The following is a 12,910-nucleotide window of genomic DNA, read 5'->3' as shown; positions in this document are numbered from 1 at the left end:
TGTATATGAGGGAACTATATACGTACATAGAATACAAGTAGCCTATACATCAATACAGAAAGATAATACATAAAATCATGTGCAACACATACTAAAAATTAAATTACGCTCAAAGAAATACAAATGGCTAATAAATGTATAGAAAAGGTTTTCAAAGTCACTAGGAGAATGCAAATTAAAACAAGGTGCCATTTTTCACCAATCAATTGGCTAAAAGCTGTAAAGGATTGATAGTAGCCAGTGTTAGGAAGAATTAAAGGCAATTTTGGAGGTGAATTTGCCAGCAAGTATCAAAGCATAAATTTTACATACACTTCAACAACATAATTCCACTACAAGGAATCTATTTAGCTCAAAAATGTGCACAAACGTACAAGATATTTATACCGTGATGTTCATTGCTGCATTAAATATATTAGCTAAAACTGGAAGACTACACTTAATTGCACGGCAATGGGGAAACAGTTAAGTAAGTTATGATGATATGCTGGTCTTTGGTTGACTTTTTCCTTGGATCCATTTCTCCCTTTCTGCTTCCTTGCTGTGTATCTCCAGGGCTGCCGCCTGCAGACTCCTTTTCCTAGGATCCTCTTTCAACTGGCTTTTGACTCAGTTAGGCCAATGGGACATATTCCTGGTAGATTGGTTGGCAGGAAGAAGGAGGAAGCCATAATACTTTTTTCCACTTCCTCTCTGCCTTAGGTATTGTTTCTGGGGTCTTCTCCATGGCCCACACTCCTGCTAGACTGCCCATTGTGGTTCTAACTTTCCCTGAGTGACCCAGCCCCTGAGTCTATTAACACAACCGTCTTCTTTTGTCCCTATAGCTTAAGGATACTAATGGCTTCCTATTGATACTAATCTTTAGATTACCTCTTTGTTTCCACTTGGCTTTTTACCTTTTCCATCATTTCTATAATTAATTCTTTGTATTAAAGTTCCACTACTTTAAACACTTAAAATGATTTTGCCTTCCCGCTTAGAATACACACACACACACATACACACACACACCTTTGTAGTCAGTAAAAAACCCTATATAACCGCATACTGAGTGAAAAAATGTTCCTGATAAGTTGTTGACTCCAAGAAGGAGAGTTGTTGTATCTATGTTTAATATGGTCCATTACGAAAAATCAAAGAATGTGTGTATTTGTGAATGCATTTACATGATGATAATAATAATGATAACAACAGTTAGTCTTTGTAGGAAAAAACAAGTACAGAAAAATATCCACTAGGAGAAGGTGTTCTTGAAAAGTTGAAGGGAGAACATGTGTGGGTTAAGGGGAATGGGTGTTGTTGCTTTTTACTTTATTTACTACCATGTTGCTTGCATTTTTTTCCTCCCTTAATGCATTACATTTGTAATTTCAAAAATCTTTAAAATCAGGAAATAAAACCAATTCTGCCTAATTATGCCCAATATGCCTCATTATGTCTAATATGCCTAATTGTGCCTAAAATGATCATTTTTATTAAATATGTATGTCCATGTGTATTCATTTGTAATGGGAACTGTCTGAAAGTACAGTTAGTTCTGCAATAATCTGAAAGCTCAAATTTGTTCCAACAAGATCACTATGTTAGAGAATAACTTGAGCATGCCATCTATGCTTGTGTGATTTTGTCAGTGAGAGACACCAGGTGAATGTTAAAGGTTGCACCCAACTGATCTGAAAGGTTTAGGAATATAGAAAATGCACACACATGCACAAGCCTTAAACATCTACAGCATCCTCAGTCCACATATGTGTTACGAGCCACGGTAGCCATTATCTGGTCGACAACTTTCTGTCTGATTTCAGATAAGCATCCTTTCAATGCTCAACAATAACTCACAATCTGCAACTCTTCCAACAGCAACTTCCACAAAAAAAGTCAGGTATTTTTCAGGATGCAGCACCGTATTTATTGTAGAATTTAAACGTTTCTTCACCGTGTAACATGTATGTGTAAACGTGTGCCACCATTTTTATTAGGTTCCGATGTTTCCCCCCTTATGGATTACTGTGAGTTTTTTGAGGATTGCATCCTAATCTTATTTTTCTCATAAGCCCTGTGGATTTTATTGCACAATTTTGCATAGTATGGTGATTTTTAGCAATACGTACGTCATATGATCGTGGAACTGACTATACATATACGAAAATGTAAACAGTGTCTCTGGGTGGTATTTTATTTTTGCTTATTTTTAGTTTCTGTTTTTTTCCTAAAACAATCATGTATTAATAATTTAATTAAATCTTCATAAGCATTTTTAAAAGATGAGGTGGTCGCCAAAGGATGACCACAGCTGTTCTAGGTGAAGGCCTGAGGCTATTTGGGAAATCTTCACTCGGTCGCTGGTGATACGATCAGGCGCGTGCCCTCGAGAGTACCTAAAAGGCACAGTTTAAGCTCCTCCTGGAAAACAGAGATAAGCGTCACGGCCACATCTTGTCTGCTTTTTCAATCAGTCCCCATAAACGCGAAAAAGAATGCAGATGTGACTAGTCAAGTTTCCATTAAACAATGTAGATCATGTAATAATTCTAATGCCCCTAAAATGGTTTGCATGCAGAAGTTAACATGATCCATAAAAATAAAGATAATAACCAGTACAATATATTCAATGCTTATTGACTTTCAAGCATAGTCTCATTAAGTGAGATTACAGCAACCTGTCCTTTCAGGAAATACAGCTCTGTGGGCAAACTACAAACTTGAACACAATGTGAATTTCAGAAGGAAGAGAAAAAAATGAATTCTCCTCATGTGATTCAAGTCTTGAATTTCCACCTACTTTTTTCCAGAGTGAACCTTCACCTGTTATCACTTTTCCCCCTTTCCAAGGAAGTATCATGTGGTTTTTTGTTTGTTTTTTTTTCCCAATAGTAAGTTACTTAACCTACAGCCAAACTCCACCCCTTATCTTTAATTGGGCAAGATTCCCCCTCTCTCCCTCCCTGACGTGCCCCATTTCTGGGACAGCACCCACTGAACTCTGAACTCGTTCTTGATCTCTGTGTTTTCCTGTCTCTATACAGAATCTGCTGTTGGCTGTGCTGTCTACAGAGCTTTGTTTCTAGCTGTTCTCTGACAAAGGGCTTGTTCTGTGCAGCACATCTCGTCCTCTTTGTTCAGCCTCTGGCTTCAAACACTGAATCACAAATATTCTCCAGCTGGGAATCAGACAAGGGCAGAGATGAAGAACCCAGAAGCCCAACAGGATGTTTCAGTTTCCCAGGGAATTCGCATGATGTTTTACATGATGAAGCCCAATGAAACGTCATTCCGAACCCTAGAAGAGGTGCCTGATTATGTAAAAAAGGTGAGACTATCTGGGAAGAGGCTGCTGTTGCTCTTTTCTTAGTAAGAAGTAAGTTAAATGCATCCTGGGATTTTGCTCACTTTCATTCTTCAAATTATTAAATTTCTAATAAAAAATAACTGTGTTTCATAAAGGCATGCAGCAAAAGTAGGATTTCTACTTGAATTGAATTTCTGTACAATATCCATAACCATCTTCTCCTATTAACCACCTCTCCCCTGCTATGTCACTGCAGAATATGATAAAACTTTAAAAGGTTTTCCTGGACACAGTGGCATTCCAAATTGATCCGTTAGAAGCCCAAAGTCCAATGGTCATAAGACATCAGTAAACTTTGTACCGATTTTGTTTTTAAAGGGTAAACTTGTCTACCACCTCCCAGGAAACTTTCCTCTTTAATTTGGTAGAGTAGTTCTGCAGAATGGATGCACAGCTGACTGAGTCCAGCTCTGACTTCCTAAGTTTGAACTTGAACCAAGTTTTCTTTGAAACACTGAAGTGTTCAGAGGCACTTTTCACTTTTGGTTCCTGGCTATGATTGGAAGTGGAAATATCCAGAATTAGAACTTGAATACTGAAGTTCCCCACCCTGTCAAAGTTGTTCCTACAACACTTACTAGTTCAGACCAGAAACAGAAAAAAAAATGACATCAGAGAATATGTTCTTGGGAGTTCAGTTTAGAAAACTTCAGAACTCATGAAATGAGTGATGAGTGAAACTCATAACTTTTTCAGAATTACATATTACTTCTTTCTGATATTTTTAGGAAAAAAATGTACTCACATATTCATAAATCATTATTTTTTATACTAGAACACCAAATGTAGTCCAATATTTATCATCAATAGTGGAGCCTAAAAAACCTATTCAATAAAACAAAAATAAAGCTGAATGAATAAAACTTGAATGATGTTTAAAACAAATGCTTAAAACAACCTTATTCTCTGAAATACTCAGAAGAAAATTCTTTGTTCCTACAGTTTCAATTTTGTCTATCCTGTAATTCTAATCTGAAAACTAGAATCACGTGCATCCTTAAGGAAAGCCTTTTAAAGTGGGTCTGGCTTAGAACTGTAGATAATAGACTTCTGATTATTGCACTTATTTTAAAAATGTATTTTTTAGCGCTCACTTGAAACATGTCCCCTGACCTCATTTTTTTCTTGGCAGAATTATCATGGTTACATCTATGGTTATATTTTATTCCATATCGGATGATAGATTTTGAGCACCTGTTTAGTGTATGCCCAAAATAATCAGATTTCTTTGCCTGTTGGGAGGAAATGATCCTCTCAGATAGGTGTATACCTGCCCCTGTTATGTCACTCTGGGCCTCCAACTTCTGGAAGGACTAATCAGGAAATGTGGAAGAATTTCATACCGAGCTCAATAGCATCTCTTTTCTGCAATTTCCTTTCCAGGCAACTCCATTTTTCATTTCCTTGATGCTGCTTGAACTGGCTGTCAGCTGGATTCGAAAAGGGAAGCCACCAGGTCGTGTGGATGATTCGTTAACATCAATGTCAGCCGGTATTCTGTCTAGGCTTCCACGGTGAGCTAGTTGGTTAGCAACACTGAGTGAATAAACTGAAATTCTCCAGATAAGATGGAAAAGGAACGTGTTATATGGAGAATTACTCTATTTTCACATATATGCCCAAAGATTTTAATTACTGTCATTATTTAAATTTTTGATATTTTGGTCATCATGGGTCTTTTTTGTATTCATTTTTAAAAATGTTGCTCTAAATATTATCTTGATTCCTGAGTTTATTGGTGCCCCCTTAAATTTTGTGCCCAAGAGAAGTGCTTCACTTGCCTTACCTTACTCCCAGCCCTGAGTTATGGTATAGTTATCTATTAGAAAATTAATTTTGCCTCAGGCAAATTCACACACTATAGCAATCTAGGGTGCAGACCCTCCACAGTAAGAGTCACACAAAACTCTGCATTACTACAATGGTCTCCTAAGTGGTGTCCCTGTCTCTAGTCCCACCTCCTTTGCAGCCAAACATTTCCATAATGTGAACCTGGTGGAAACTCTTTACAGGTTCCGTATTGCCTGAGGCTAACATCTGAATTCCTTTCCTGATTTATGGAGGCCTTTGTCTACCAAGCCTTGCTTCTGGTCCCTTCATTCTCCTTCCCCCTTTGCAATATTTGTTCATTCCATACTCTACTACTTGCCATTGCCCAGATGTCACATGTGTTTCCCTCCCCTGGAAATTCATCCATGTGGTCAACTCCAATTCATTTCCTAAGTCTAAATATAGACTCTGTTGAAGAACCACACTTTTCAGCAAATCTTATTTGTTCTTCAACTCTACTCTAGACACCACTTCACTATGGTCCCATGGAATCTTTGCTTACCTCAGATATAGAATTATCACATGGCATTATACTCACCTGTTTTCCTCCCAGCTCTTCCTCCTAGCTTGCATACTTGAGGGCAATGGGTGTTCTTTTTTCATGGTTTTAACTCCTATGCCTAGAATGATGTCTGGTACATGGTAGATTTTTTTTTTTAACATTTAATAATCTTATGGTGTTATGTTGTTAATAAAATTGGATGATGAAGGGACAAAAGAACACTAAACAATAAGTGACCTACTACTTGTTAGAAATGGTAAATTATAATGTTTGTAGAGGAGAAACGAATGGAAGGCTCTTCAGTACATGAGGATTTACCACAGAGGCAGAGGATGAGAGAGGATACCCTTAGAAGTCTGTGCTTTGTGTTGTTGATGAATGTTCTCATTCCTGCTTCCTACCCATCGCATTTTTTTTTTTTTTTTACTGTTTTAAGAATTTTACTTCTGACAAGTGCTCATTGCTTTGGAATGTTTCTATGAACTTCCCAGTGGGAAACCAAGGTGGACTTTAAAAACATGAAAACTTAAAGATATATGAGAAAATGTAACATAATTTCATATAATTGCATAAAATTATTTACATGGGAAGTAAACATAAAAGTAAAATTTATTTCATAAATGTTACTATGAAAAAGATAGATTTGTAGATATAAAATAGTAATAGTAATAATCAAAATAATCATAATAATAACGACTCTCTGAAAAACTACTCTTATGATTGCACATTGTTGTCAGAATGAGAGGATAATATCTCAAGTTATCTGCAGTTAATTCCCAGAACACCCTAAGTAAGAATTTACAATTATACATAATTTCCTCTGTCTCGTGTCTCCCTTGAACAGAATTGAATATGAAATACATTTAACATACTCAAGGGATATGTAGATTTGGTTATTGAAAAATACCCAGTTGGTTACTGTAATTGCTTCTGAGAAAGTTAAGTGTATAAGTTTATGGAAATTGGACGATTGATGAACTGTAAAAATAACTTGATAACTGAGAAGTGCCCTGCAGGTGCAACTATGGATCACATATTCTGCTGAGTTGGAATGAATTTATTAAAAACTCTGGGAGACATCAAATTGAATGAATGCTTCAGCATTTCTTTTACTATTTCACGTTGCACTTTGGCCACAAGTTAAAATTAGGTTGTTCTCTTATCATAACATTGTAACTTCAGAAATATTAACTGCATCCTCAGTCCTACATTTCTGCTCAGCAGTGTGATAAAAAATGGTATGGAATTATAACAGGATATGCAAGAATCAAGCATACATCTTTTGCTAGAAACAAACCCCCAAAGCATAAGGGAGATGGGTGGGGAGAGAGGAAGAGAGGAGGAGAGAAGGAAAGAAACAACCCAAAACAAACCAGTCCTTTAGGGAGAGGACGGGCAGTGCTTTTCCCTCACATCCCACACTCCTTAAGCTAACACAAACTCTTAACTGAGGTGCCCTTCAGGAGAAAGGTCAAAGGTTGTGAACTTGAATTTGGAGCCTATATTTCTGCAGTTGTATTTTGAATGAGAACGGCAAATTGCTTGTTTTTTGTTCTTGTAGATGTGAACTGCAATTCTAAATTATGAAATGTGCATAATTTTGTAAGTTCTGCAAAGGCTTTTATCTTTCGTAGACTTTTATCTAAAAGATCTCAGCAAAGCAAATGATCTGAAAATAAAATTTAAAAATATCTTTATCTTGTTGCTATTAAAAAAGAAACAAACCCAGATATAAGCAGAGAAGGAAAGCTGACCCTCAGGGTCCACTCTACTCAATCCCCTTTCAGCAAAAGATGAGAGGGGAATTTAACAGGAACTTAAAACAATATTTCAGTTGAAGCCACAGCATCAAGGGGAATCCTTGTGCGAATCATTAACAGCTGAGAGGTCGATTATCATGGCATTGATGGTATCCTCTCTGAGGGACTAATTTCATTTTTTACACCAGCAAGAGGGGCTTGCCACATCCCTGAAATACATGATTGTGAGAAAAATGGTAGTATACCATTTGTTAATTCATTTATGAGGAATTACATTTTGGATAATAAGTCAAATAGGCATGTGGCTTCTGACAAAAGAAATTGTGGAAATCAAAGTGAAACCCTGAACATGTTTTTCCACTTTGCCATTCATGTAATGGAAATGCTGAGAGCAGACTTTGAGGAAAAACAATGTTTATTTGAGGATCTCATTTTCATTATTACATAAAATTCGAAGTATCTTGAAGATTAGTAGCACGCTTACCATACTGATAGAAGAGGTACATGCTGTATCTTTCAAATCCTTATGTAAGGGAAAATGTTAATCATAGACAAGGTTATATCTTGTTTACAAGTCTGTCAGACGGACTGTGATGTGTAATAAAAGTCCATGTGTCTGAAGAAGCAGATTCTGGGCAGGCCTGCATCTGTTTGCTCTTCTGGAATCCACTAGGCAGACTTCCTAGTCAAAATCTAGTCCTGCAGTTAGCGGTAGATATTTCTATTTATCATAGTTAAACGCAGTGTATCCTATGCAGATAATCTGCCTTTCTATCAATTATTTGTGTATGTGACTATAAACAATTAAACTTAACAAAATATTTACTAAGTCTGTTTTTTAAAAAATCTATCTAAAACTTGTGAAATAGCCTGCTACTGACTTAAATGCTAACGAGTGAAAAATAATCACATCTTTTTTTTTTTCCTGCTTGTTTAAGCAGAACTCAATTTCCAATCCTTCATTAGAAAACCGGGACCTCAATTTGTTACTTCCTTTTAGTGTTTCTGCTTCCATAAATTGCATCCTCCCAAGAGAAATTTTATTCCCGATATAAATATCTACAGTATGTTTGTTTTTAATGGGTTCATTTATTCTGTTGAAACAGCAGATTATAAATCAAATTGCAATAGGTTGGAGGAATAATTTAAGTAGGTAAATTTTCAAATAAGTTGGGGACACTCCACTTTTAATACATATGGGTCACTGCCAATTTTTTCTAGGGAGCCCGCTCCACAGTGTTCAACCGTACATATGCACAGTTTTACTGGCCATGACTGCCATGGAATTTTCCATTCCTGACAAGAAAGTTTCGATTCACCAAAAAAAGAATATTTAAAGAGGAGGAAATTAAACTTCTTTGAAATACTTTTGACTCCTTGGGGTGGTAAATAAAGGAAAATTGCGTACTGGGTTTTTATACTTTAGTATCAGAGGCAATGCTGCCTTTGGCAACATCAGACTTCTAACACATGAGTGCCTGTCACTTGGATGATGACTTTAATAAGAAGTTATTCATGGTCCAAAATAAGAGATAAATGTATTTATGTAATATTAGTAATGATATTTTATTATTAATATCAATATACATTTATTAACTTAGAAAATAATTAAAAGAACAGCCCATGAGGAAAATACATTTTAAAAACTTGCTGGTTTGTTAATTATATTTATTAGGAAGAATGCCTCATTTCCTCTTAAGTTTTATCTTAGAAACTTTATAAATAGATTTTGTGTTTGTTATCAATTATTTAACTTCAGAGGTTGCTATTCGACTAAACTTCCCTAATGAATGCAAGCGTCCTTGTGCTTATTACTCGGGATTTGTGTGCTTATTCAATGGAGTAACTGAATTACTAAAAGTAATTTACTTCTTGCAAAGTACAGAATGTAGCAAATTCACTTCTTCCAAATCTACCATATTGTGTTTGTAAAGGTCTATGGTTTTGTGGTTGCTGCAAAAAGAAATTAAACTAAACGATTGTTTTGTAAATGTAACGTCGTTTCGCAGTAAGAAACAGCAGTATGAATTTGATCCATCTGCAGAAAGTAGAGGTTGCATTATGTATTTTGTTATTATCGAGGAAAAATCAATATTCCACTAGATGGAGCAAAAGTGGCAGTAGCTTTACAGATAAACAGTGTAGGCTCCTGGGCCAGGTTTAAGAGATTTTGAAATAAATAAATAACAAACTTTCTCTGGAAAAATCAATATATATAATCCAAATATATTTATTCATTTATAACTTCCTGAAGCTAATAAGGCTATTTAGAATGATCTCATTTGAATACTGGTTTATTTTCTGATTTATAAGCAAGATTATTAGAAACAAAAATGTCTAATTTATTTTCTTCAGTTTTGCATAATCTGGCCAAATTGGACAGTACACATAGCTCTAATGACAGTTATGAAATAATATAAATTGGCAGACGTCTGTGACCATTGGGTGCATAATTCTATTTGCCCTGAAGGTTGCTTTGAAATTTTAACACTTTGCGATGGGAGCATTACATCAAATTTCATTTGCTTGATTAATGATTAGAGCATGAGAGTATCTGAGAGCTAGATAATTTCAGCATCCATTCAGCCTAATGCTCTCATATCTTAAGAGACCCTGAGAGACAGAAAGGCTGAATGACATGTCCAGTGTTAACATTTCTACTTTTGATGATAGATACATTCACACCGAGATGACTTTGATAACTAAACAGCTTTGTAATTTTCAATCCCCAAATAATATTTATTCTAATTTATTTATTATTTTTAAATCTCAAAATCTTATAAATTAGCTTTATCTTTTTAAAATCCAGGATTAGTAGTGGAATAGCAATTTAGTACCTTACTAGATTTTACAGTAACTGAACATTGACAGGACGAATTTCTAGTATGGATAAAAAATGTTATATAAAATACATAAAGAATTAGCTATTTGGGGGGAATTTATGAAGAAAATAGGACAATGGAAGGAAAGCCTCTATATATACAGGTTATTGATTAGAGGATTATAATGTCTCCTTATATTTAGATCATTTTCTTGGTCTTGCATTCAAACTTAATGAATAAAAGGGGTCTAGGATTTGGTTATTCAAAGCCCCTGTGCTACCCAATATTCCATCTCCACATGATAAAGAAAGCTCGAGATATACATGTATATTACATATGTCTCTTCCCACAGGATGGGGCTTAGAGAGTTGAAGTTTGAATTCCAGAGTGAAGAGTCATATGCTGGGGGTGGGGGCTGGGAGTGGAGGGAGGAATTGGGAAGAGAAAGAGGAAGGAGCTTTGGTTTATGATTCAAGGTCTGGTGGGAACATTTTTGAAAATGTAGGTGCTATTTCCTGCAATCAAGGGCTTTCCAGAGCTTGATAATCATTTCCCAGCTGTATCCCTTTGCTGAATTGTTTTTAGTTGTGGGCACTCCATGGCTGTTTTTTCCCATTTATGATGGAAGAGGATCATATTCATCTTGCTGATAGAAAGCAGGGAATTTAACTCCCACAGCTTCTCCCTTCTTTCCCTTCACCTTGAGGAAAGTTTGGCTTCGTGCTAAAGTGTGAAAAAAAAAACCCTTGACTGTAGTATGTCAGGCATATTTCAGCTCGATTTGTGTCAACCCTAATAAGTAAGTTGACAGAGTAATAAATTGGGTGTCTGCTCAAAATCTGGCACCTGTACAGGAAATAAAAAAGTATTTCAATTGCAGACAGGTTCTCTTTTTTTTTTTTTTAACAAATGAAGTTTGCCAGGGACCCTCTTTCATTTATCGAAGTCTTGGTGTCTTAAATCTGATTTCAGTTGTCACTGGAACTGACAAGAAAGATAGAAACTTTAAAAAAAGGTTCTGAACTGATGAGACATCAACGAGGCAGATGATTATTTTTGCCCTGTTCAATGATGTGTCCTCCCTGCCTTGTGCTAAGCCGGGCACCTAATAGGCTCTTAATATGAGTTTACCGAATGATTGAATGGAGATCCATGAATGGATGGATCCATGAATGGATCTGCTTTGACACCGTACACTAAAGCTTATGTAAAAAGCTGTAGATTATTTCAAGTTTCTGTTCCATTTTATAAGTTTTAATTTTTCTTTCTGAGTCAGTCCTTTTAGGGTTATTGACTAGGATAATTTTCCCCTCCAGGAGACATTTGGACATTTTGTTGTCACAACTAGGGTGGAGAACTATGCTACTGGTACCAAGCAAATAGAGGCCAGGTATGCTGCTAAACATTCTACAACTCATAGGACAGACTCTCACAACAAAGAATTTTCTGGCCCAAATGGCAATAGCATCAAGGTTTAGAATCCCTGTTTTAGAGAAATTATTAGGCAGAACCATATAAAATTGATATTATTCACCGGTTTTTACCTAAAACTTGAATTCTATACGGATAACGCTCTACTAATGGGTAATAGGAAGCAATTTTAAGATTTCATAATTTGGGTAATTGTTTCCACAGGACAGACCCCTACAACAAAGAATGATCTTGTCCATTTGTCAATAATGACACTGTTGAGAAGACCTAGTCTAAATTAATAAAAGTTAGCAACCAAGCTAACATGCTTTAAAATAAAATGTGTTCTTTCCCCCTACCATGATAAATAACCTGAATAACAAACTGGAAGACAAGGTTTAAATTTCGAGTTCTTAGATTCTTAGGGTTCCAGAACAATGTGGGAGCCCCTGGCCCACGGCCTGTCCTGTCTCATGAGGGACCTCATACACATGTGTGTGGACATCCCAGACTGCTTGTCCCAGCTCTCTCTACATGTCCCAAAACAGCCGCTCTTGACCACCTTGTCGCATCCAGGAGTTTACACACCTGCACAGATCGGCCCTCTGGAGGATTGGACCAGGAAAGAGGTCCATGCAGGTGCTACAGGCAGCTCAGGGCCACTTTGAAAGGGGATTCTGGAGTATCGAGGGTGTAGCCCAGGTTGAGACAGGAGTTTTGGGTCGACAGTTACCTTGCGTCAAGGATTCACACTCAGGGGCAAAACTGTTCTTTCCAGCCATGTAATTGCTGGAGGAGGTCATCAAAAGGGTGTGACCGCTAGTTGACCCTTAAGGTGGACGCAGACAATTGGAGGAGGCTCCCTATCCCCTCCCCTGTCCTTGGAATGTACGTTCTGCCTACTCTTCTCATATTAGCAGCTATTTCAAGGACAGACCCTTGAGAGAATAAAGTGTTGTTAAGATCATCTGGACTGAATACATGATTGAACCCAGTTACGGCCTCTATATAAATTTCTAACATTCTGGTGGGCTAGTGCGGAGATCTGCTTGTCTTGTGGCACCCAAGACAAGCCTCATATGTAAGTTCCCTTCCTTATTAAAACTGTCACCTGCCAATATGGAGTGGTCTGCCTCTTTCTTGGGTCTCTCCTTGCCCTCTGTATATGGTGGCCAGTTTACGAACCAACAGTAATCTCAAATTGAAAATTGGGTTTTAAAATCTGATGATGTGT

The 12,910-nt window shown here is 36.7% G+C and overlaps 1 protein-coding gene across 6 annotated transcripts in view; it reads left to right on the top strand.

Moving 5' to 3' along the window:
* Positions 1-2,944: 2,944 nt before the first annotated feature.
* Positions 2,945-12,910, top strand: part of AGMO (alkylglycerol monooxygenase) — a 339,413-nt gene continuing 329,447 nt past the window's right edge. For all 6 annotated transcript variants that reach the window (XR_011437830.1, XR_011437829.1, XR_011437831.1 and 3 more), the window contains exons 1-2: positions 2,945-3,313; positions 4,736-4,866. Coding sequence is in view for 3 of the 6 variants with exons in the window: in XM_001495676.5 (XP_001495726.2) it covers positions 3,188-3,313; positions 4,736-4,866 (257 nt within the window). In the remaining 3 variants the exon portion in view is untranslated. The remainder of the gene's footprint in view (positions 3,314-4,735; positions 4,867-12,910) is intronic.

Source organism: Equus caballus, chromosome 4 (genome assembly GCF_041296265.1).
Source record: "Equus caballus isolate H_3958 breed thoroughbred chromosome 4, TB-T2T, whole genome shotgun sequence".
In the NCBI taxonomy this organism is placed as follows: domain Eukaryota; kingdom Metazoa; phylum Chordata; class Mammalia; order Perissodactyla; family Equidae; genus Equus; species Equus caballus.
The sequence above is the reverse complement of the archived record's forward strand: the minus strand, read 5'-3'. Positions and strand labels throughout refer to the sequence as shown.